Source organism: Colius striatus, chromosome 1 (assembly GCF_028858725.1).
Source record: "Colius striatus isolate bColStr4 chromosome 1, bColStr4.1.hap1, whole genome shotgun sequence".
NCBI classification, from domain to species: Eukaryota; Metazoa; Chordata; class Aves; order Coliiformes; family Coliidae; genus Colius; species Colius striatus.
The window spans coordinates 6,051,681-6,076,626 of record NC_084759.1 but is presented as its reverse complement, the minus strand read 5'-3'; the positions used below and the strand labels follow the sequence as shown (position 1 = coordinate 6,076,626).

General features: G+C 39.1%; 1 protein-coding gene across 1 annotated transcript in view; it reads right to left on the bottom strand.

Moving 5' to 3' along the window:
* DLG2 (discs large MAGUK scaffold protein 2) overlaps positions 1–24,946 on the bottom strand; it is a 1,019,609-nt gene that overhangs the window by 888,108 nt on the left and 106,555 nt on the right. The window contains exon 5 of the mRNA XM_061990809.1: positions 3,966–4,108. Coding sequence (XP_061846793.1) covers positions 3,966–4,108 — 143 coding nt within the window. The remainder of the gene's footprint in view (positions 1–3,965; positions 4,109–24,946) is intronic.

Sequence of the window (24,946 nt, the reverse complement as noted above, 5' to 3'; positions counted from 1 at the left end):
CCTAAGGGTGAAAAGAAATCAGACTTCTCTCTCCAACTGGGACAATTTAAGATCCCTAATTTCAATAAAATGCTTTCAAGCTGTTAATGCTGGTCTTACAAAGCTTGATCTAAAGAACTACTAAGCTCTTTGGCAGAGGTGAAATTACAAACAAACCCTGTCTTCATTACTTTCATCAGCATATTGGGCACATCCTTAGTCAGCATGCCAGGTACAGTCAATATCACCCTGAATGTTTATAAAATAAGGTAATTTTGAGTTTCCCAGCACTGAGTACCTTCCATGCTTCTAGTCCAAACAAATTAAGATTAGGCTTGCAAAACAGCTAAAACACCCATTGTACAACCTTGCCCTCTTCTTATCCTTCTTTGAGCATCTGCTCCTGGTCCTTCCCGGAAGCCAGGTATCAGGCTACATGTGCAAGATAATTGTTACTGGGTTTAAGCCAGTGCCAATGCTTTAGTACTGTGACTTGAAGTGACTCAGCTTAAAAGTAGTTGAGATCCTCAGAAACTCCAGAGGCATGTTATTCTCCGTAGTGTCACCTCTCCAGAGCCATCTTCACAACTCCTGACAACAAACCTGCTCCAGCCTAGGTTCCTCTCTTCACAGGGCCACAGGTCCTGACAGTTAGAGAAACTCCATCAGAAAAGACTTTCTGTCAGTGAGTGAATAAGTTATCTGGAGAAGTTGTTGACTCTCCACCATGGGAGGTTTTAGAGAACAGATTAGACAAGCATTTTAGGAACAGTTCCAATAATTGACCTGCCCTGGGACAAGAAAATGGGCAATGAGATTTTTTTAGGTTTTCTTCAGAGCTGTATTCTGCATCATGACTAACACATTGGACTTTTTCATTTATTACTTGATATGTTACATTCCCTGCTTGTTGTATAAATACAGGCAAAAAAAAATAAAAGCCTTCACATGTAGAGTCTAGAAAACATTTTTTATGAATACTGAACTTGCCTCAAATACTGTTTTGAGTCCGAAACTATCCACCAATTTAAGTCAATTATGTCAAGTTGGATTTGCAGGAGGGAAAACAACAGGAATACACACACAGAAATCATTGATATATATCCTCTTTTAGTTCCTTATTCACTAACATCCAACCACTAAAATTATTTTGGTCTATGATATTTACATCTCTGCCAGATACATTGCCATATATATTTAGTTTCTGTACGTGGTGAAATGCAATAATAATATAATGGTGGGTAATACTGCATTTTGCTTCTGAAAACATTAATATCACTTATCATTCTAATGACCAACAAAGCTGTTAACAGTGAAGTAAAAAACAAGGATGTGGTGTTTAAACACACAAACCATTAGAATGTGTATGGACTAAAAGATTTACCCGTTTTATTTCAAGGTCAAAATCTGAACAGCACGGAGTTTAACTACAAACACACAAGTAAAAAAACTTAGGAGATTAAAAGTAGCAGTAATTACCACTGAGCCTCAACACATATTTTATTAATTCCATTGTTTATAGCCATAGGGTGCTATGTGAGGTCATTCATGATAATGCTGGATGATCACATTGGATGCACCAGGTTCTTGCATATATGGTGTGCTAATACATTGCCCTGTATTTTCACTTGCTTTTGCAAAGGCCATTCAAAATTACATTCTGTGAGCCTGGGAAATATCTCACTTTTGAGGTACTCTCTGAAAAGGATGGGAGATTATAGGATGAGTTGTGACCCTTTCATCTCTCTTAATTGAAGATCAAGTCCCAGTACACTGTAAGATCTAGCATCACATTTTTTCAAGCCACTATGCTGATCACAGACATCAGGTGAGAGTTTAGAGGCCAGCCAGGTCTGTATGGAAAAATTGTACATTGTTACCATCAAGAATCTATAAGCTTTTCTGTTATTTAACAGTCTAGACTTTTGGAAAAGCAAATACATCAAAGCAAAGGAGGCCTCGTAGGATACCTGACCTGGACAGTGAAAAGCTGCTTTCCTTTTTCATCAGTAAATAAAATTGGAACAAAAATACAGAAAAAGAATCAATTTATACACAAAGTTAAAATACAGGCAGCCAAGGAAGGTTTCAAGTGGGAGGCATGGCCTCTTTTTCTTTCCACATTTGGGACATGCAATTGAGGATCAAAAAATAAAGTAGAAAGCCATCAGCTCCCATAAGGAATACACCGTGAATAAGAATTTATGTGACGTATTAGATTATCCAGTTACATTTTCATAGGGCAATTTCTCATAGAGAGTAAAGTATGGTATTGAGTTTGTAGAGCAGCTGGTATATTCAGCATGTGCTAATCAATTCTGACTCGGAACTGCTGATAGTATGCTGTGCTGTTAAATGAAAAAAAACAAAAGTCTACACTTCTAGACTGTTTTTCCTGCAATTGACCCTTCAAACATAGAGATGGTATGACTTTTAAAGGGACTTAACACTTTGTACACCCATTAAACTGATGAAATTTATGGATAAACAGCAACACTGAGAAGGAGAGTACCCTGGACTCTGACTGCCAGCACCCTGGCTTGAAATGATGATTCCAGTTTCTTAGCAATAATTTTCTATTGTTTTACTTTAGATAAAAATATCATTTTCATAAGATGAGCAGAGTATGGAGTTAGCCAAACACATTCTATTATTCTCAGCATAGAATTTGGAGTTTAAATTCCCCTGGACAAGAACATCAACAAACCTCTTAGTACTGAGGTTAATGAATATGGGATCGAAGGTCAAATACTTTGACAATGTGGGAATGAAAAGAGAGTTTGTGATCCATTGTATTTGTCAGGTGCTTCAAGAGATGACATGTTGGAATACACTTTTACCATTTTAAAGCATATAGCTTTGTGCAAAGAAAGTCAGAGATTATCGAGCTGTGTCTTCAGGCTGGGACTCAAATATTAAATCATTCACGGGAAATATCCTACCCTAGCTCATTTGTTCTGATTTCACTCAAATGCAGAACGTCTGTTCTCATTAATTCTACAAGCCTGCTTTGCTAATTATTTTTTGCAATAAATTTGTTCAGAGAGTTTTGTTCCAGCCACCTGCAATTCTGATTTTTCTTTTTAAAGAATCACATGTAAATTGTCACGTAGAACTACAATTGCTTTCTGGGTTTTACATGTTTTAAAAAGAGGAAAGCTCTTAAAAATACTCAGCCTATGGAAAGTGCTTTGGAATAACTTTTAAAACTTGAAATTCCTTCCTTACCATAACAACAATGGAAATTTGGATACATAACCCTCATCTTTGATTTCTGCCTGGAGATTTGCAGTTTGCAGTCCATGCCCACTCTATTTCTGTCTCACTGTTTGAGAACAGAGCAATTCATTGCTTGGCTCTGTGGGTTTTGTTTTCATCTTTGAAGTACAAACATGGTGGGAGGCAATTAGTTTAGATTGGTAATTTAGTTAATAATAATCTGGAGGCAGGCAAAGGAAGATTAGAGACAGTGGTGACAAATGAAGGGTTTAAATCCTTCCACTGGCTACAGAAGAAAAGCAAAGGTGTATAACCTTCTGTATATCTATTCATCACATAGAGACTATTTTGGTTGATATCTCTGAGCACTTTGGAAAAGTTCAGCCCAATATAAGTCCCAGAACTATGAAAAATCCTATTTAAATTTTTACCCAGGATACAGTTACTGGAGTATTAATAATCTTAGTGGTTATTAGCAAGTAAAGGAGATATGTTCTCTTTTGGGAGCAATCACAGACACTAAGTATCAGGTAAAGTATACCTAAGAGGAGAAAAGGAAAGTTTTTTAGTTCCACTTTGACAGATGGCAATTGAAAGGATGAAATTAGTGACATATTCAAGGTCAGAAATATCATTATACATCTTCCATATTTTAATCTAATTCCTTAATTAAGGCCATTTTTTCAATTGTATAAATCATTGCTTGGCCTTTCACAGGCTTGAGATGTCTCACTATATACATTTTAATTCACAATCTCTTAAATTACCTCTTGTTTTCTCTGTGCATTTTCATGGTCTGTAGCAGGTGTTGTCTTCACCCATTTCTCTGCAACTTGATTTGCTTCTTCTATTTTTTGCTCGTAGCTTTTCTGGGAATTCAGCAGTGTCACTTCATAAAACTCTTGAATATCTATTTGTAAAGAGAAACAAGTAAAAAGCATTATTTGACATATTGGGTTTTGAATCTCAGGTTTTTCCTTGGCCAATATATATTTACACATTATCGTCATGATACACACGTATTACATTTCCAGCAGAAAGCACCGATATGCAAATTTGTTTTCTCAAATGTCAATGATATTCTTGAGGAATATTCTCATTTTAAAGAGGTTCTTACAAATCGTTTCAAAGTAAAGGAATATTATTTATGAGAAGATTGAAACAGGTTACATGTACACTCGAACAATGTAGGTAGAACAGAACCTTATACAGGGAAAAGTCACAAATCGTTTTAATTGGTAAACTAGAAATTTTCTGGTGTAAAGTATCCTGAGAAAAGCAGTTGTCAGACACCCACCCCAGGCACCTGAGCCACTCCCAGCCCCATCTGTGGGTGCATGGGGATTTTTTCTTCTAAGTAAGTGGGATGCACAACTTCAAGGAAGACTTTGTGGATTCATCACTCCAACCTATTATCATTCAGAAGTGGTTGGTTAATGTAAGAGTAAGCAACAAGACAGGTCTTAATATTCTGTTCAGGCGTTTCTACCACACTTACATCCATGAGGTATGAACAGGTATACAAGATCCATCAGTGAAGACACTTTCACTGAAGCCCGTGCATGTAATGACCTAAGAAGAGGAAAAACAATTGTTTCCCTTCCTGGAGGAAAGTTTTTAGTCAGTCACATATAGGATGTGACACATTGTCTAATAAATATATTTGACTCACTAAGGAAGAAAACCCCATCACATTACTTTGATAAAGAACAATGGACAGTCTTTCTCCTGGATAAGAAAGAAAACCATTTCAGGAAGAAAGATAGTATCTACCTGGATATCACCCAGGACTTCAAAGGAGGGACTGGTTATAAAATCTACAGTGCTTTCAATGACTAATGAATGGCTAATGAATTCGTCCTAAGATGTAAAGAAGGTGGGAGGGCATGACCCTCAACATGTTGGTGTCAGGAAAGGCTGAGAAGGGGACAGAGAAATCTTTCTGGTATTAGATGAACAAATTATAGGGAAAAATCAAGATTATTGTACTTCATGTCATTCATAACGATTTGTGACTGTGTTTTATTATTCTACATTTCATGAAGCAATGTTCTGTTTGCACGTTTCCTTAAATTTGATTGAATTAATAGCAGTCTCAAGATAACTAGAAAACCAGAAAACATTTCTTAATGGAAGCTATGATAAAAGCATACCTGACAATATCAGGAGCCCAAACACCCCAAGATACTCCAGTATGTCTAAAAATAAAGAGCAAGTTCCCCAAAAAAGCTTCTTAGACTGGAAGAAAAAAATCTTCAAACATTAGTCATAAAGATTATCTGGGAAAGGGTAAAATACTGGGGTTGTGCCTGAACTTCAGAGGCAGATGAAGATTTTGCCATACAAGGTCAGATCTCACATCTAGGCTAGGAAGAATCACAGAATCTCAAGGGTTGGAAGGGACCTTGAAAGATCATCTAGTCCAACACCCCAGATTTTTTAACTATAATAAATAATCTACCATAGAGGTACCTCTCCACTTTTTGTTGTATGAGGTCTCACACAATAGCAGACTGAACTGGATTGCATTTGACAAGCAGAACTGAAGGAGCAGAAGGAGGCACAGAGAGGCACACAGCAGAGGCAGCTTGATTTTCTGCATCTTTCAGAGGCCAGTCAAATGTACTGAACTGCATCCGTGCTTGTCTTCACACTGAGTCCCTGTGCAAATCTCTAGGAGCCACATTTCCTTCTCTAATAGCAACGGGAACTGAAATTTTCTTCTAAATCTTTTTTACAACTTTCTGAGTCATTTCCTGTTTCTCACAGACAATTAGAAAAATTAATCAGAAATATTAGCTTTAACATTAATAACTACAATCACTAGAAAGTAGATACTAAGTTCTATTTCACAGATGTATTTCTAAGAAACTGTATTTCATGTTGCTAAGGACATTTAATTTCACCATTAAAACTAGGACCTACTTTTCAAATTAAAAATTAAAATCCATAAGATAGTTGCAGTGAGAATGGAAGTTTCTCCCTTCTCAATGAGGGGAATTTTTTACAGTGATTTTGAACACTCATAGTACAATTGCAACCAGTTGTAATATATGGTTCAATGCCAGGTCAATTTGTATTGCAGCTGCAAGTAAAACATAGCAGGCTAATATGCAATTATCTCTACATAAATACTTTGCAGAAATAAACTAGGAATTGGCCTCTGGCAGTGGCATTCAGATGGCAGGGCTGTCGTTATCAGAGTATTAATTGGGTTGACAGTAGTCTGTCAAGGAACAGCAGAACCATGCTTTCGCTCTAACTTTAAAGGCTGCCTTGCCCTAGTGTTTTCATTAAAAATACTGTGTGAGCCACATTTGCATGTGTATGCATGTGTGCAAAATAAATCTTAAAAATTCAGTCTCCTTGTAAAGGTCCTTATCTATTCTGAGGAGGCTGTGGGTTGCTTTCACTAGAATCATGATCACTGGTGTGCAGAGAAGAGCATTTCAGTGTACTTAGGCGGTTACAGAAGAAAGCACAAAGGATTCACTTAGTTGGTTGCTTTGTTATTCCATAAGCTAAAATTGCTATTTCTATGGAACAAGGGCAGCCAGCAGCTTGTAGTCAATCAAGGTTAGCAGAGAATAGGATCTGTAATTTGCTCTAAGCAAAACCTGCTCTATTGAGTTATCTCCATTATGTGAGAGGTGCAATCATACTAGGAGGGGGAAAATGGTTGAGTGTTACTGAGAAGGAGAGAAGAGGTGCAAAGGATGTGATGGGATCAAGCAGCTGTAGAATCAAGGAAAGGAGCCAAGGCCATAAAAAGTAGTTGTGAAAGCATGGTAATTGTTATGTAAAATTACCAAATAGAGTCTATCTGCTAGTGGGGGGTTAAAGGAAGACAATTCAACAAAAAGACTAAAATCTCACAAAATCTGTACCAGTAGCTCTTGGTACTATCTATATTCCTTCCCTTCCATGAGAACAGGTTCAGATTAAGTTTGAAAATGCCAATATACCATAAATCTTTGAGTCTGGGCTGTGCAGGCAAATTGCAAGGACTCCCCTCTCCTCTCTTACAGACCCATGCAAGAGTGAGCAGGGTGTAACCTTTATAGATATGCCAAGGAGCACTTTCTCTTGTTAAAGCTGGATCCATTTCTCCGTGTGAAGTCTTGTTTTCTTTGACACTGTTTAAAAAACATATATACTAACTACTGAGGCTCAAATGTGAGTTGTGCTCACTCTTATCTAATTCATTTATTTTTTTACAATAAACAACAAATAATTTGGACAAAGAATAAGAACTGGAAACAACATGATGTCCTACACACATAGAAGAGAGACCTTTCTTTCATACAGCAGCTACATAGAAAGAAACATGTATGACCACACAAAGCTGAACAGGGTATTTAAACTCTGCCATCTCCTGAGTGGGGCTGCTGCAGTCCTACAGGCACTATTTCAGTGCAGTTTCTGTTCCAATTTATATTGTTTCACAGTAGCCATTCATAATAGGAACACTTTCCAACTCTTACAGCAAAGGGGTTAAATAATAGAAAAAGGCAAGAATGTTGAATAGCCTAACTACTTTCTGTCTTCTGTGACCATGGGCTTTCACCAGCATTCTAATGAGCAAAAATAAGATAAAGCAATACAATTCCTCATTCATCTGTAAGCACTTCAGCACCAGAAAGATAGAAGTAAATTGAAGGGGATTCAGACAAAGACAGATGATTAAAGGTCTGAGAGGACTAACTTTTGAGCAAAGATTAAAGGAAGAGAATAATATACACTTTCATACTTCCTTTCATTTCAGAGTAAAATAAACATTAAGAACCACGTAGTGTTGGCTGAGAAAATTGCACAAGGCCTCAAAGAGAAGTAACTAGCAGGGTTGAACTGCAGAGGCCCACAAATGAGTACACTAGGTCTGTCCACTCCTTTGTGATCAATAACCCACTTAGAGTGGCTTCAAAATCACAGTGGTTGCAGGACAACATTCATCCAATTTTAAAATTGTTTATTTGCAGAGTAGGGTAGTTGCAGCTGCATGAGCACATCTGGGGTGATTCTCCAATGTGTTAGGAATGAAGTAGGAGCAGCTCACTTCAAGCTTTCTCATTTATGCAAGGTATTCTCTAGTTTGATTTAAAGTCCAAAGGCAAAGGTGGTCAGGATTTGCTCATATTTATGCATCTTGGTGCCATGTCTACTACTGACTCATCTGCAGCTGTGTAAACCAGCATAAATCACTTGATAGCCCCGAGTCTGATGGAGTATGTGAGAATGCTTTGGCATTTGTGTGTTTTTCACCTCCACAGAGAAACACTGGCAGGTACAAATTACGTCTCAGTACTTTTATGTACATTCAGAAATTTAACCACCAAGGCACTTGTCATCCCAGGGCACCAAGCACGGGATCACCCTAATACATATCTCTAACATCAGCTGATTTTTAGCTGCACTCTGCATATACCTAATGGATGCAAAGGATTAGGAAGTAAGAGTATCAAAAGATAGGTTTTCCAAGTAATATGATGCAAAATGCAGAAGTGGGGGAAAAAAAATCTCTTGTACCTCTTTTGCATTTAAAAAATAAAGCCTGGAAGAGGAAAGTGTGTATTCCAGTAACAAACAAGCTGATGCCAGGCTTTCTGATACCATCTATATTTCATAGAATACAAACAACTAGGCTTAAAAGGATAATCTTGTACATCACTTAGCCTAAAGTTGTACTGCATATGTCAGCAAATGCTGCCTCCCCAGTGACTTGACAGTACATGTGCCCACTTGTAAGAGAGCAGTGCAAACTATTCCGTGTACCAAACCTTATCCAAAGTCCATTGCACTTGTAGACATCTACCCACCACAGCATATTTTGATCTCCAGGAAGAGAGTACATTGTGCTGATGGCTTTTCCAAAAGCTGTTACCTTCATCAGTGCTTAGCAATGAGAGGATTTCCTTGAGACATAGGCCTTGCTACTACCTCTTTCTAATCTATGTCTTGAGAGCCTTTGGAAATGGCACTGATATTCTAGTGTCTGCAATAATTATCTGATGCTTCTGCAGATAGCTGCATGGTTTTGCAATTAACTGTAATATCATTAACAATGTACAATCCCATTACCTGAGAAACAAGTTCTCTGTGCATCATATTTCTAAAGATCCAAATTGGGAATTGGAACAAATATTCTGTAGGCTAAAAAAAAAGGTGTATGTGGAGGGGTTCTCCTCCTCCTAGAGGTCTCTAGCCATGGAATTAATTTTTCCTATTCTATGCCAGTTCCCTGACTTGCTTTGTGCTGTAACTCCCATCTGTTTTTCCAGGGCATTCAGGGACAAGGTGGAACGGGGGTTTAAGGCACCACACAAACACAAGCTGTTTCCTTTCTAGGAAATTTGGGGCAGTGTTTTTGTCTATGTATAGGATAGTGTCTGATGTGTACCTTTTAACGTTGCGTAACCCAGCACAAATGGCTACTGTCTGGCAGAACACAGAGTCAAAATAAAGTCAATTGTTACAGACTCTTGCTGCAAGTCTTTTTTTTCTAACTAAGGGAACATTATAGTGTATGTCTAAATGGCATCATTTATATCCTGGGGAGCAGATTATGCTGGGTCAGCTTCAGCCATCTGGTCTGAATTATTAGGTAGGAGTAAGGAGGATTGTGCAGGATGTTGTTCATGAAAGAAAACTGATTCTCACAGTAAAAGTAGCAGGGAAATGATCAGAGATTGGATCAGCTTGTCAGTAACGGGTTTTAAAGACCCTACCTATGGCAGCAGTCCAAAGAGAGTTTAAAGGACAAACTTCACCAAATGCAACTATGTTTTGTATCTTTTTTCCAAGTAAAATGTTTCTATATAATTCTATGATTCTGTGATTCTATATTGAGTAAAAATAGCCATTTTAAGAGAGGGAATATGAAAAGTGAAAGAAGAAAAAAACCTTGAAACTGGGTGAGTTTTCAACTGAAGTAGGACTACGGTCCAGACTCTATGTGAGAAATGTCAGACCTCCAGTTGTCAAGCTGGTACACAGCCTTAAAGTCATAGTGAGCTCAAACCTGCCCCTATTAGCATCTCTCAGTGCAGCTGCAGTGAAAAATGCCTTTCCCAGTTCAGCTGTATCTCATCCCCAGGGTCCACACACATTGCCTTAGGTCTGCACTAATAAAGATGGTGTGAGATTCAACAATAAAGGAAAAGCTGAAGGAAGGGATAACATTGAGATATGTCAAGTCAAAATGAAGTTCAGGAACCCTGTGGCAAGGTTTTCAAACAAAAGCTTTTGGTGCATGAGAAATATGGATGTCAACACAACAGCAAGAGATACTGCAGAAGGACAGAACAGGTTCTCCACTCCATGAAGGCAGTGAAACAGTGCAACGCAAAGCAGGGAAGCAGTTCTCTGCCAAATGACTACAGATGATAAATGTTCCTAAATCTATTAAAAGCAGCCTACTCTGGTAGAACATGTACCAAAGTAGGCAGCACGAAATACTGTTATTAACCTGTCTTGACTCTAGAGTTTCAGCAAATCCCTTACATTTGGCCTAGATAACTTTTTGAGGTCCTTTCCAACCTGAATTATCCAATGATCCTATGATCCTTTGGGCATCTAGCTTGGAAATGGCAGGAACCATTACAAAGTAGGTATGGGCCTGGCAAAATGATATTATTTTATCAAACAAACCCCAATCTCTGAAACACTCTACATGCTGTAGTAAATAGCTAAATGGTTATTAATTAATGACCTCTGAGATAGTTATTTAGATGTATGAAAAAATATGGTTTTTGGTACTTCTGGCTTTGCTGTACAGCAGTATAATGATTGGGGGTTGTTTTTGTACTATACCCAAAATACAATCAGAGCTCTCCCAAACTTCTCAGCTAGGAATATCTGCCTCAAAGGCAGCGGTCCAAAATCCAGAGAGAATAAAATATTCAACACAGATTGCTGTGCACAGAGAAGACAAAGTAGTTACTGCAGCCCTCTCTATGTGAAAAACAGAAACCCTAAGTCAGACAGTAACGTTAATATTTGAGTCTACCCAGTGATGATACAGAGTGCATTACTACAGTTTTTCCTATATATATTCTAACCTTTTATTCATAAATAAGCACCCCAGTCTGGATTTGAGCATTTGCCATTGGCAATATGTTGTGGTTAACACCTAGGGTTGCTAATTGTGTTTCCAATGGAACAAGAAAGAAACTGTGAGACAGGTTCAGTAATGCACAGAAACACAGTTGAAAGTGGGCATAGTGGACTAAATTAGTACATGCTGCACTCAGTTCTGCACATTCTGTTTCTGAAGCTTCAGCATCAGCGGCAGAATGGAGCAGAAAACCCCAAATCCTGCAGTGAGGTTTCATGTTAAACATGCTATCCAGAGCCTGCAGATCAATGCACAATCTGGGAGTGAGCAGGATCATGAGCACACACTGGCTGCTTTGAACCTCCAGACAACCAGGTAAATAGTTGAATCTGTCCCAGGATTTTTTCCAATACAACTATGTAAACAGAAAGTTAATTTTTCTACGTGTTTAAAAGTGACACCTAGGGAAGCACTAAGAGGAGAAGGCAGCTTCTTCTGCTTGAGAATAGACCTTTCAAAAAATAATCGTTTCTCTTGAAAAAAATGATGGCTTGTATCAAGTGTGTTTCCTCTAAGCTTAAATACAAACATTCAGCTCTTTTCAGCACCGTGTTTCGCTCTGTGTGTAGCCATCAGAAACTGTGAACGTTATTTACGGACAACAATAACGTAATACCTTTGGGAAGAGGCTTTCTTCATTGTGTGGAGGGTTGGTTGCAAAGCCATTATTGGAGAGATTTTCCCTTGTTTCTGTGCAGCAGTTAACAGTTATTACTGTGCATTTCTGATCCTGTTGGAAGATCGTGCAGCCCCACTGTGGGTCAGAGAAGCTATGAAGAGACTTTCATCTAAATGGTTCCAACATGCACTTAAACAGCTGCACTAGAGACTTCAATACTGGAAAACTGTTTGGTTATATCATGTGTTTATTGTGTGATTTTATTTGATGCTCAAGTGCTCGAGATGTTATTTCTTTAAGGAGAGATAATTAGGAAAAAAAAGTCAAAATTTGTCTGTAAGATACAATATCCAAACTGCAGGTAGATTTTCATCTCTGAGGCAAGAGTGACAGGAAAAAAATCAGATTATATAATTCCTCAACTTGTTTTAAAAAAAAAAATCTTGGAACAGAGCCAGCTCCAAAACCAATTTCCATAGAATATGGAGAGAAATATTGTACACCACACCAGGACCAGAAAAGGATGCATCATGTGATTCTATAATCCTCTGTCAGATTAGTTTTATATAGGCTTTTCCACCACAGAAGTGCATAAACAGGTTGGGAACACATAAATGTAAGATCTAGTGCTTGGAACATATGTCTTTGTACCTGCAGGTATTGCAGAAGCTGCAGATATTCAGCAGTCCAGGCACAGGCCACCCCATTCAGATACTTCCAACAGCACCCAGCTTGCTGAAATTCTAAAAACTGGAAAAAATTAGCACCTCATCTTGCTGTCTCAAGTTTTTTGTTCCAGTGCATGATGGAGCAGAAGCAGTTGGGGCTGTGCAGAAGGTAAAGGGGTCAAGTTATGGCATTTGATCAGATCTGCAGCCCCCAGGTACCTGTGCAGGACGATAACACTGCCCACTGCTTCATATACCACATGTGCCAGTAGTTGCTCCAGGGATTGCTAAAGAGCCTTAGTGAAAGCACAGAAACCCTGGGTGAGTTAGGAAGCAGTTCAGAGTCCCGCACCTGGAGAGGAACAACCCCATGTACCAATACAGGCTGGGGTTGACCTGCTGGAAAGCAGGTCTGCAGAGAGAGACCTGGGAGTCTTGATTGATAATAAACTAAAAACATGCACCAGCAATGTGCCCTCGTGGCCAAGAAGGCCAATGGCATCCTGGGATGCATCAAGAAGAGTGTGGGCAGCAGGTCAAGGGAGGTTCTTCTTCCCCTCTACTCTGCCCTCGTAAGGCATCATTTGGAGTCCTGTGTCCAGTTCTGGGCTCCTCAGCTCAAGAGGGTCAGAGAACTTCTGGAGAGAGTCCAGCACAGGGCCACCAAGCTGATCAGGGGACTGGAACATCTTTCATATGAGGAAAGGCTGTGGGATCTGGGGCTGTTTAGTCTGGAGAAGAGGAGACTGAGCGGAATCTCATTAATAGTTACAAATATCTAAATTGTGGATGTCAGGAAGTTGGTGCACCCCTTTTTTCTGTTGTATTTGGTGACAGGACAATGGGTAATGGAAAGAAGCTGGAACACAAAACATTCCATTTAAACATAAGGAAAAACCATTTCCCTGTTGAGGTGAGGGAGCCCTGGCACAGGCTGCCCAGGGAAGGTGTGGAGGCTCCTTCTCTGGAATTCTTTTCTCTGGATGCTTTTCTGTGTGACCTGATCTAGGTAAACCTGCTTTAGCAAGGGTTTAGACTAGATGGTCTCTAAAGGTCCCTGCCAGTCCCTACCATTCTATGCTTCAAAGAATGACCTCAGGATTGATCACAGCTGTCCATGGGTTTAGTTCACTGACTGCAACCCCTCCTATGCACTCCTTAAATTCTTAATGTTTTCTGGTGAAATTAATTTGTTTTTAAAAAGAAATAAAACATCATCTTCTGAGCAAGAAAAGAGGAGAGGAGAGTGGAGTGTATATATATATGTCTCTTCTAAGCAGACATGTCAGAACAAAGAAATGATTTTGCAGTTGCAGGAAAGCTCTCAGACACACAGCAATGCAGTAGCAGCACATCCCTCTCCATATTACAGACAAAGATCAGCACAGCTCCAACGCAGGAATGAGGTACCAACAGCTTGGCAGGAACATGAGAGGCTCTTCATATCAGTTTAAAACACAGCTGATGTTGTAAAGGTCCTCAAAACTACATGGTGAGCACATCTCCCCAGCTTACCCGACATGGTGCCATAGCTGCCACCCAAGGAGAGGAGAAAGCCAGGAACGGAATGGTTTGTCTAATGCACATTGTTCACCATTTATACCCCAAGGACCTGATCTTTTGAAAAGTAATTCCATAATTTACTTTCCAACACCTGCAGTCACATGGCAAATTACAACTTTACTGTTATAGCACACCTGATATCAAACTCAGCACAAGAGCATCTGCATCAGCCTCTTTGCACTGGGAATTTCTGCTCTCCTGCTCACCATGGATTGTTAGAGACATCATTCCTCCCTTCCCCAAATTAATTTCAAACCTGATACTATGCAGAACTTGTCATCACGAGGCAGATACTTGTACAGGGCTTGTCCTCCAGGGTATGTTATATATTTTCCAACTGCTTCTAAAGGACAGACATTTATATAATTGATTCTACCTATGCTGAGAATAGGCTGGACATGTAGTATGTTCCCATGAATTTATGTGACCTCCAAGCACAAGAAATGTCACATACTGGTGTCATATCTTTCCCAGAGTTTCCCCTCTTTTACCCCACTGAGTTTCACTGAGTAGTGTGGGAGTCTTAGATATCATCCCTTACCCTATGGGTAGGCTGATGAGCCATATCTGAAAGATGCAGGAATGGTAAATCGGTTTATTTTTGTGCAAGGCTTCAAAGTGTGGCCCATTAAAAACCCCAAGAACAAGAACTACAAATCTGACACACTTTCCTGAGGCAATGTAAGAGCAATTTAAAGAAAACCTTGTGAAAATCTATAAAGAATTAGTAATTATTGCTTCCTGGCCTTTTCTTCAACCTATAAAGAATAGTCTTCATATTCCAATCACTTTAAAATCATAGAATCATAGAATGGGAGGGACCTTTAGAGATCATCTAGTCCAACCTCCCTGCAGAAGCAGGTTCACCTAGATCAGGTCACATAGGAACATGTCCAGGCAGGTCTTGAAGACCTCCAAGGAAGGAGACTCCACAACCCCTCTGGGCAGCCTGTGCCACTGCTCCATCATCCTCACAGTGAAATTGTTTTTTCTTATATTGAAGTGGAACTTTTTGTGTTCCAGCTTCATCCCATTACCCCCTTGCCCTGTTGGTAGCTACTAGAGAAAAAAAGGATGTCCCAACCTCCTGACACCCACTCCTATAAATATTTTAAAATGTTAATGAGATCTCCCCTCAATCTCCTCTTCTCCAGACTAAACAGCCCCAGTTCCCGCAGCCTTTCCTCATATGAAAGATGTTCCAGTCCCCTGATCATCTTGGTGGCCCTGCACTGGACTCTCTCCAGCACTTCCCTGCCCCTCTTGAGTTGAGGAATCCAATATAAAGCTAAAATAAAGCTTTAAAATACAGCTTTCCTTCCCAGTTCCTCAGAGCCTTCCAGAGCAACTCTTTACCTGCTTTAATCTCTTCACTTCAAGATCTCACCTAGGAACATCTTCCCCTTTGTATCTCTCTTACCCTTTCATTGCAAACACCTCCCAATCTCCTTTTACTGGAACAATGAAAACCTGCTCAGCCTAAAGCCCTACTTTTTAGTGGGGCAACACGCTCTGTACTCAAAACCAACACAATCCCAGCTGCTCTAGTGTGTGGTATTGTATGCCTATCAGTTAACATTAGGGGCACTGAGCTGCAACTCTGTCCTGGTTTTTGGTGAAGTGCCTTGCAAAGGCAGACACATGCAACTACAGGACTGCAGTCTCCATCATCACCTCCCACGCACACTCTGGTCCAGCTCTCCACCTGCCCATAAGCCAGGCTAAGTAAGAGCAATGAACACACCAAAGGACCATGTTCATTCAGTGGGAAAACCCAGAGCATCACATGAGTTGCAGAGGATGGAGGCTGACTGTGTAAAGCTACATGCTTGAAGCTCAAGAGGCTTGCCTCTTACTGCCCAGCTATATTTAGTTTTGAAGATATCAAGTATTTCAATGTTTGCACTTAAAAGAATGAATGCAAAGGATAGATGGAGAAGGAATAAAATTCCAAATCATTTAAACACAACCTTTCCCTTTGCCTAAGATGCAGAAAAAGCAAGAACACATGTAGAAAAGTGGGTTAACTATATTTCAGTCTCACTTCAGCCGCCTCTTTCTTCCCCTTCATTTTACTAGTGGGAAGTGTAATGTAAGTGGTAAAAACAGGGAAATGAGAACTTCAGGCTGCAGATTCTATTTGCAGTTTTCCCACTGACTTGCTGTGTGACCTCAGGCAAATCAATCTCTCTGCACTTCAGCTTAACCTTCTGTAAAATTGAGATACGAATGCTATGACTTACCCATAGGCTCACACAGGGGTGTTACACAGCTTAATTAATTAATGTTTGTCAAACACTTTAAATGACTGTTTCTATACAAGACTAAATTATTACAGGTTGGACTTTTAGAAACTCTGGCTTATGACCCTTGGACATATTTGCCACAATGTCTAGTGCAATCCTTAAGGTTGCCGCTGTGCTGTGATAAATTATACTTTAAATGAAAGCTTTCACTGAAGTGACTGTGACTTCAGTTGTCTACACTTAACATTTACAGTCATTGCACTAATGGGTCTAACCTTGTATTGTAGGTTTCCCTGAACATCAAAAGACTTCATTGGTCATGCTTGAATTTGTTTCACTTTATGTTTTCATAGGTTTAGTAAAAGCTAAGAGACTCCATGTAAATTCATTGATATTTGCTCATCTCCATCAGAAGGAGGAAATCTTGTGTCTCTTACACAAGTCCTTGTCGGTCTAGAATCTCTCTGGTGCTGTCATTATCTTCATTGTCATGTAATTGATTGGTTTACGGACTTGGTGTCAGTTCTTTTAACTTCTCTACTTTAGGTTTCCACTCAGTATAAACTTACAAATTTATTCATGAATCACTGAACCATAAACTGGTGTGGTTTGGTAGGGATCTTTAGAGTCCAACTCCCTGCTGTGCAGAGGGGAAAAATAATTTTGCAGATTTTTTTCCCTGACTCTTCCAGGGAAGAAATTCCGTGATTTTTCCTGAAGAGGGCCTCTCATCCCCTAAAAATTAGACTAGGCATCAAGGATAGCAGGAGGAAATGTTTTACAAAAAATTTTGTTCCCAAATTCACCACTTTTATACCAGTTTTGATTTTTAGCATGAGGAAATCAATGTTATGAATATAGTGCTGTGCTTATTAACAAAATGTAATTTTTCAAAAGAAATGATTCTTAAAGTTTTACTGTAACATCTTTTAAAACATCTGACAGCAAAACCCAAGGAAGTAGAAAGGGATATGGTGATTAAAAGGCATTATACAAATGCTAATGAAGTGACCCATAGCCTACAAATTAGCACATCGTGCCCCAGTGTCTTATCACAGAAAACAAAGACAAGAATGAGTACAGCTCCATAGGACAGTAAGCTGCTGACAGAGGAAGATCCCACCTTAAGGCATAGCAGGAGCTCAGACCAATTATCTTAGACAAAGAAATGCTAAATTAAGATGGCTTTAGAGGATAGACAAGGCTAACTTTGCAACCCTGTAACATTAAAACAGCTGGTAAGTTATAGGTTGCAAACTTTAGGGATTTCTATCAAGTCTTTCTATAAACTGAGGTGTGTTCTGGAGAGAAACTGTATCATATCTGTCACAAGGGCTGGGCTGGATATCATGTATGCCAACAACTGGAGCAGGAGATGAGTGTGCACTCATGTACTAAAGCCCTTTGTGAGAAGTCACAAGAATATGGAGCAACTCAGGACTTGCAGAGTGGTGGAAGCTTAACACAGATTCCCAGGGGCAATGCCACATCATCCACATGGACTCAGTCTCCATTTGAGCCTTGTAAATGCCTCCTGATCCTACCCATCTCAGGGATGGGTTCAGTTTAAGATTGAATTTCCTAAGCACAAATATCTACATGTCATGATGTGAGCCAAGTGCTTGCACAGTGTCAATCTGCTGTTATTAGTGCCTGCCCTAAACAACTGCTGTTATTAGAAGTGCCCCCAGGGTTGGAAGATATGGCACAGGCTTTTCTGGAGATGTGAATGAAAGCTGGCCAGGCATCTATGATGGAATTTACATTGAGGGTAGAGGGTGAAGCAGTTGGCTCTGAGAACACCACCCCTTCAGTTGCTTTGCAACTGTGTTGACTCAACCTCTATTCTTGACAATGGGAGCTGAGAGAGTGCATGTGTCAACACCTAGAAACAGATCTCCTAACCTGAAATCACATTTCAGTTTGAGCATCCCTCATATGAGAAGGCAATACGGAAAACCTGAGAACACTCTAAGAATTCTGATGGAACTTCTTTCTTTGCAATCAGAACTTGTTCTTGGGCAAAGGCCTGGTGGTTGTATCTGCATTATTTTTCATACTTTTATTGGTTTATTTCCTCCATCAGTAGATAAAGATGTAGGACTGATTTCAGTAGTGTTGTTCTATCTTCTCTTTCCCCAGCTCTACAGTAACACAGAACTAGATTTCAAAGAACTCCCATTGTTAATGTCTTCTGAAACATCAACATCTCAGCAAAGATGGTTGAACAAAATTATTTTGCAAGTTTTACTTCCAAAGAGTTTTTCTAGACAGGTTTTGAATGAATGATCTGAAGTCCAAGTTGAAGGCTGAAAGTACAGAAAGGGCTTGTGTACCTACAGGAGTCTGTTGCTAATTCTTTTTGCTTTTAAAGCAGCCTTAACTGTTGAGTGGAACATGAAAAACACATAAACTGGAAGATAACACATTTTCCTTGACTGTTGTTTCTAGCACAATGCAAATATTGATACAAAAAAATATTGATTGTCCCTAAAAAAAAACAAAGCAGACAAATATCAGGGAAACAGAACCTTAGCTATTCTGCTGCTAACTCACTATATGGTCCTTGGTAATTTACATTATGTGTTATAATCATTATTTAGTGCACATTAATGTTGTGTAGATCAATGTGTTAGCATTTCTATGATGCTTTGGTGAAATGAAACATGATAGGCTAAGCTGTCTCATATTCCTTTTGCTATACTTGCTGTAAGAAAAAAAAACAGGCAGTGTTCTAACAAGACAGGGATATTCTGTCAGTTCTTGGAATGATAAATCATGTCAGAAAGTACAATTCAATTCATTATTTTAAATCATATTGGGAAGTTAGATTCGTTCTTTAAAAATAACAATAAAGATTTCAGATTGTATCTTGAATGTAAGAAGGGAATTAATACATACTGATTCTGAAAGAAATGAATGAAAATTTCTCCAAAGGCAGATAAACACAATAAGGACTTGCAAACCTGTCTCCAGGTAGCAGCTTCAAACTCACTATGCATAGGTTACGAATTTTAAAAGTAACACCAGATTTTTGTCTCCTTTGCTTGCACTGACAAAAGTAAGTCTTCTATACCTCCAGCACTGTACATTTCCCAGAAGTATAAAGAGGGATGTAAAATACGCACAAAAGCCTATAGAGAAACATAAAGTTACTCCCCTCTGCTAAGAGAGGTCTAGATCCATGCAGCCAAGTTCAACAGTCAGTGGTCATCTCTTCAGTGCCAAATGTCCTTCATGACTTGAAAGACTATTCAGAGGGGTGGAGGATACCTACTGTCCTTTACTGCTATACTAACACCAAATATCTTCTTTGGGAGTTGAAGCAGGGTGTAGATATTCCTGCAAGGCACAAGACGTCAATACTATCTGTTTCTAGACACGTTGGTGAAGTCTTTCCAACAGTTGTCTACAAGATTGCCTCCTCCTGAAGCTGTCTGCAACCAGGGAGTTGAGAACTTCTCTCCAGTAACAGAATTCATGTCTAAAACTGGTTAAGCTTTAACATTTTTCACCTCTTCTTGCCTGCATGAATGCTCTCACATACTGTCTTGAGTGAAGAACGGGTAACTGCACCACCATTGACTGACAAGGAAAGAGGCTATTGCCCCATGGGCTTGCAGGTTGTGTTAGGCAAGCTTAAACTTCCTTGCATGGGAAGGTATTTTACAAGACCTTCATATGTGACCCTTGCAAAGGCAGAGGCAGTTTTTTCCACAATGAACTCTGCAAAACATCCAGGATAGACATTTAATTCCTTTTTGTGTTGCAGTGTCTCAAAAGAGAGATATCTCAAAGGTATACCATGCAGATAAATGTATGGAAGATAATGAGGGCAAGCTCTGGTAATGGGACCTAGTTGGGATTTTATTCACTTGTTTATGATCTGATGGCTTTCCATTTTAACTCAAAGGTCTATCTCAACTAATAAAAATGAAACCTGTCAACATGAAAACAGCCTTTAAAGATAAGTTAGGCTAGAAGAGTGCAGATATAGTGTTGTCAGAAGGTCTGCAAGTGCTATTCAACAATGTAATGGTAAAGGCTGAGTGGGCACAAAAGGGGAGGGGAGGAAAGGAGATTGAGATTATTCCTATTACCACCCACCCACGCACAGAGAAACCTGTCTTTGGTGTTGTGAGAAGCTCATTCCTCCTCATGAGACACTGTCAAATTGCAGGATAATTATTCAGGCAGCAAATAGTACACAGACATATTTACAAATCCAGGACAGAACAAGTTACACAACTGGAAAAACTTAGTGCTCTAACAAGGGATCCAGCAGTGGCTTTGGCTGCAAACAATAAAGTTGAAAGATGGCACTATGTCTGTATATTTAATTTACTTATAATTTCTCTTACAGTTCTGCATTGCAAACAGAGTAGCTGCACAGTGGTAGGAAAGAATATGTGAGGTGGTTATGGGCTCAGAATTACCATTTTGTATATATTATCTACTTACAAATGCAACGTTAATTAAGAGTCAGAGCAACTGACATATAGTGGTCTGAAAGTTCTTCTTAGTAATGAGAATTTCGTGCACAAAGTGCTAAAGTGTTGCACTCAATATGGAAATCTGGGACTCCACTCAATGAATGCATGCAGAGCGTGCCACTGTTCATTGAGACCATGCAATTAAAGTACCCACAAGCCACCATCATGCAGGGACACCTAATGGATGTTGTGGAAAGCAGAGTGTTATGTTGGACTACTGCTCCCAGCGATTTGTTTCCCAAGAACAGCTGCAGGTGAAAACTGATGCTGGTGAGCCACAGACCGAGTGCCATCATCCCACTCAGTAAGTCATAAGAACAAGTTTAACTGATCAATCAGCCAAACTCATGTGCCTTGCCTGACATGACAGAAAAACAAAGTATGTGTTAAGCAAGTTTACAAGCCTGAAGACCATGTGTACAAAGTCCGGCAGAAAACCCCACACCTCTCTGATATGAATCACAAAAGACATGCAAAGCAGTTGAAGGGACTGCCAACTCCATTTGCTTGCCCCCAAGGAATAGATCCCATCTTACTGCCCCACATGCATTCATCAGAAGGTGTAAACCTCTGGGCAAGAGCTAAAAGGATATGCCTGCAAGCAGTATGCATTTCATCTACACTGACTATAGCTGCTGCACAGGTCAGAGCCCTGAGAAATTTTTACAGAGGGACCAAACTGGAGAGATTGCTCCAATATGACTGAGAATGGGACTTTTGATGCTTAGAAGGTTCCAATTCAGATCCCTATGAATATTTGTAGTTTTATACTGCCAGTTAAACAGTCAAGGGCAGTGGCAGCATGGTCCAACCCAGACCAATCTGCTCATAGCCATGACCAAGCTCAGGCTGCTGAATGATTTAATGAAGATTTTACTCTGTTAAAAGAAGAGACTAGCTTGAGGTCTTTAATTTAAAACTGATTAAAGTGGGGGCAATGTGGGAGGGAGTGGTTTAAATCCACACAAATCCACAACCCAAGCCTCTTGCTTCCACAATATATTTGTGAAGTATACCACAGGAGACAGACATAATAAATAACATGAATAATAGGAATTTTTTGCATTTGATTAACATGATATTAATGTGAGGGCTCAGAAGAGATATTTATGCATGTGAGCAATATTATCAGTCTGGACTCATTTTTATGAGAAGAAATCCTTAAGTAGTTTTCTTCTAGCTGAAGCAAACTAATATATAGCTTTAAACATAAATCTTAAGACTATAGGAGCTCCTTTGAACTGCATTCAGTATTCATGCAAAGGCCTTGTGATGCTTAAACTTATAGATAAGTAAATCTTGATTTGTTCTTTGATCAGAAACTTGTTTCACTCTCAGGAAACCCATCATGTTGGGGATCTATATTGATAAGATAGTGGTGTCTGGGTAAAACCATGAGGAATCTTTACATTATGCCCTGAGGCTAATGCACACAGAACTGCATTTGTATGCATAAGGGACGCAGCTAACCCTGCCACTTGTGAAAGGGTTTCAAAGCTGTTCCACTTAGATTAAAAATAAAAGTAAATAGTCTTCTTAGAGCTATGTACATCCAGCTTTGAAGAACTCATCTATAGAGGAGCCAGAGTAAAAACATTAAGCAGTCACAATGGACTGAAGGAAATTGGGCAGGAAGGGGTTGAAACTGAGTATGGAAACAGCAATTATTTCATTAACAATAGATTCTGCTTTTCCAAGCTAAACTCAAACAGTTAGTGCTACAGCAGCAGCCATATAAAGAATCTTTGGAACACAGCTAAGACAGAATTAAATCAAGCACTATAAAAATCCACATAGAGTCAACTGAGATGATGAGTGGTCACTTCTATCCCCTTGGTGTTCATACTGAAGAGCTGATTTTATTTCTTGTATGCTTTGAAGGCAAAGAAAGTGGCCCTTTAATGACCAATCTAGGATCAGGAGAAAATCTTTATTTTTTAAAAAAAGAAGAAAATGGAGCATGCCAGAACAATTCATTTCCTTCTTTAGACATTATTCATGACTCAATTCAAACTCTCCAAAACTCCCTGTGTTATCATGCCTTTAATATTTCAGATCATGTTTATTATAAAGAAGCTGCTTCTAGAATAATGTGATCTAAAAGACAAGCTGTCAAAAATCTTTGTTAAATATAAACTGACAGAATTGGAAATGTGCTTAGCTAAAAACCAGCAAAGTTTATGTACAAGATATTATAAACAGTTCATGAACTCTCACATACACTGATAATTTATTAGAAACTATGGCCTGAAAGTTGCTGTTAATTCATGTTTAAAAAGAGATTTTTCTTTAACAGCATTTTCTAAATGCCATGTCAGTGACTGTCCATAACTCAGACAGCTCTCTGCCATTTAATGGAAGTATGCAACAAGATGATTCAATGTCCCATGATATTGTTTTGTTTTAAAATACCTTTAAAAAGCTCTCTTTCTCCTCAAAATCACACGAATCTTCCTGGGAACTAATAGAGGCAAATCTTTTTTGGTTTTTTGAACACACACATCCTAACTAAGTTGTGTGAGGGGTTATTTCAGTTTAGTTTGGTTCAGTTTAGTTTGGCAAATGTATTCATCTTTAATGAGCCAAACCCCAGAAAACTGAAGCAGAGTTTTACAAATGTTTCCAAAATATTTTCCCAAAGACAGACCACAGATACAGCCTCCAAGAGCCAATCATGGAGTTAGCTGACTGGAAAATGGAAATCCATTACCACATGTAATGCTTTCTCATTACAAATAGCACCAAAAAACTGACTGCCAGAATAATGCTAGGAGTGGGAGAAAATCAAAATATAAAGGGTCAAAAATGTAATTTCTGGCTTCTCTGCTGTCCTGCAGGTGCAATGCACAATTCCATGAAGTCTCCTGATGCCTTTTTGGCAGGATGGTACAAAACATACAGTGGATGAGCTGCTTGCCAATTAACCCGGCCAGTGACACAGGAAAACCAGAAACCTGCCGGGTACTCACTGTTGCCCAGCACACTATTAAATGGAAGATAAGGAAGGGGATAAGTACAAGGGTAGGTTCTGCTCAAGCTGCAAAGTGTTAAGGCCAGATTCCATGCAAACACCTGAATCATTTGGATCATGTCTGCATTTTCTACAAGGAAAAAAATGCTCTCTACTATTGACCTCTCCTCAGAATTTTTCTCTCTGTAAGAATAAAAGCTTCAGTCTTTGTGCTATGAACACATTTGCATAAAACCATGCATAAAAATTTAAATTAAAGATATGAGCAAATAGTCTTTTTGTTGTTTCATACTTTTGTAGTGATAATTAGACCTTTTAGTTTCCCAGTGTTATAAATTACATCCCTGAAACACTCTGATACAGACTGATTAGTATATGGTAGAAACCCATACATAATCCTTTTTTTCTTTAGCAGAAGCTATTTTCTCTAGCATCTATTGACCTTCTTGCTTTGTTTATTTAAGATTCATTACTTAAGAGCCTAACTCAGATTTTAAAATTTATGACAAACACACCCACTCCCTTGACAATGTGATGCTGGGGGTACAGCTACAGAAATTGGAGATTGCATCTGAGACACGTGGTGAATAAGAAAAGGAGCAGCAAAACTCCTGAGCAACTGGAGCTCTCCAGAAACACAGGAAGAAACAGAAAATCTAAAGCAAGAGTTTGGCAAGCACAGATAAGAACAGGCAGATTTTCTTTGGATTACTTCAATCACAGATGTACTAGATTTGTACATTAGCCTGTGACTGAAGCAGGGAGAATCATTTGTCAGAATGTGCAGCACAAATATGAATATTAAGCTTCTAGGCACAAATGAAGCTATTGAGAGAGATATATTTCATAAGAGATCTCAGAGGAAAGAGGAAATAGTTCAATAATTTATAACAGACTTGATATTGTTGAGGCAAATGTGCAAATTTGGAGGGCTTGTGAAATTCCTAATTCTGGAGATCAGACTGTATTGGGAATAAGAGCCTGAAATTAGGGGTAGGGGCAGGAATCTGAGGAACTGCTTACCAAACTCCACAAAAAGAGAGGTACAATTTCTAAGATTTCAGCCTACAAATAA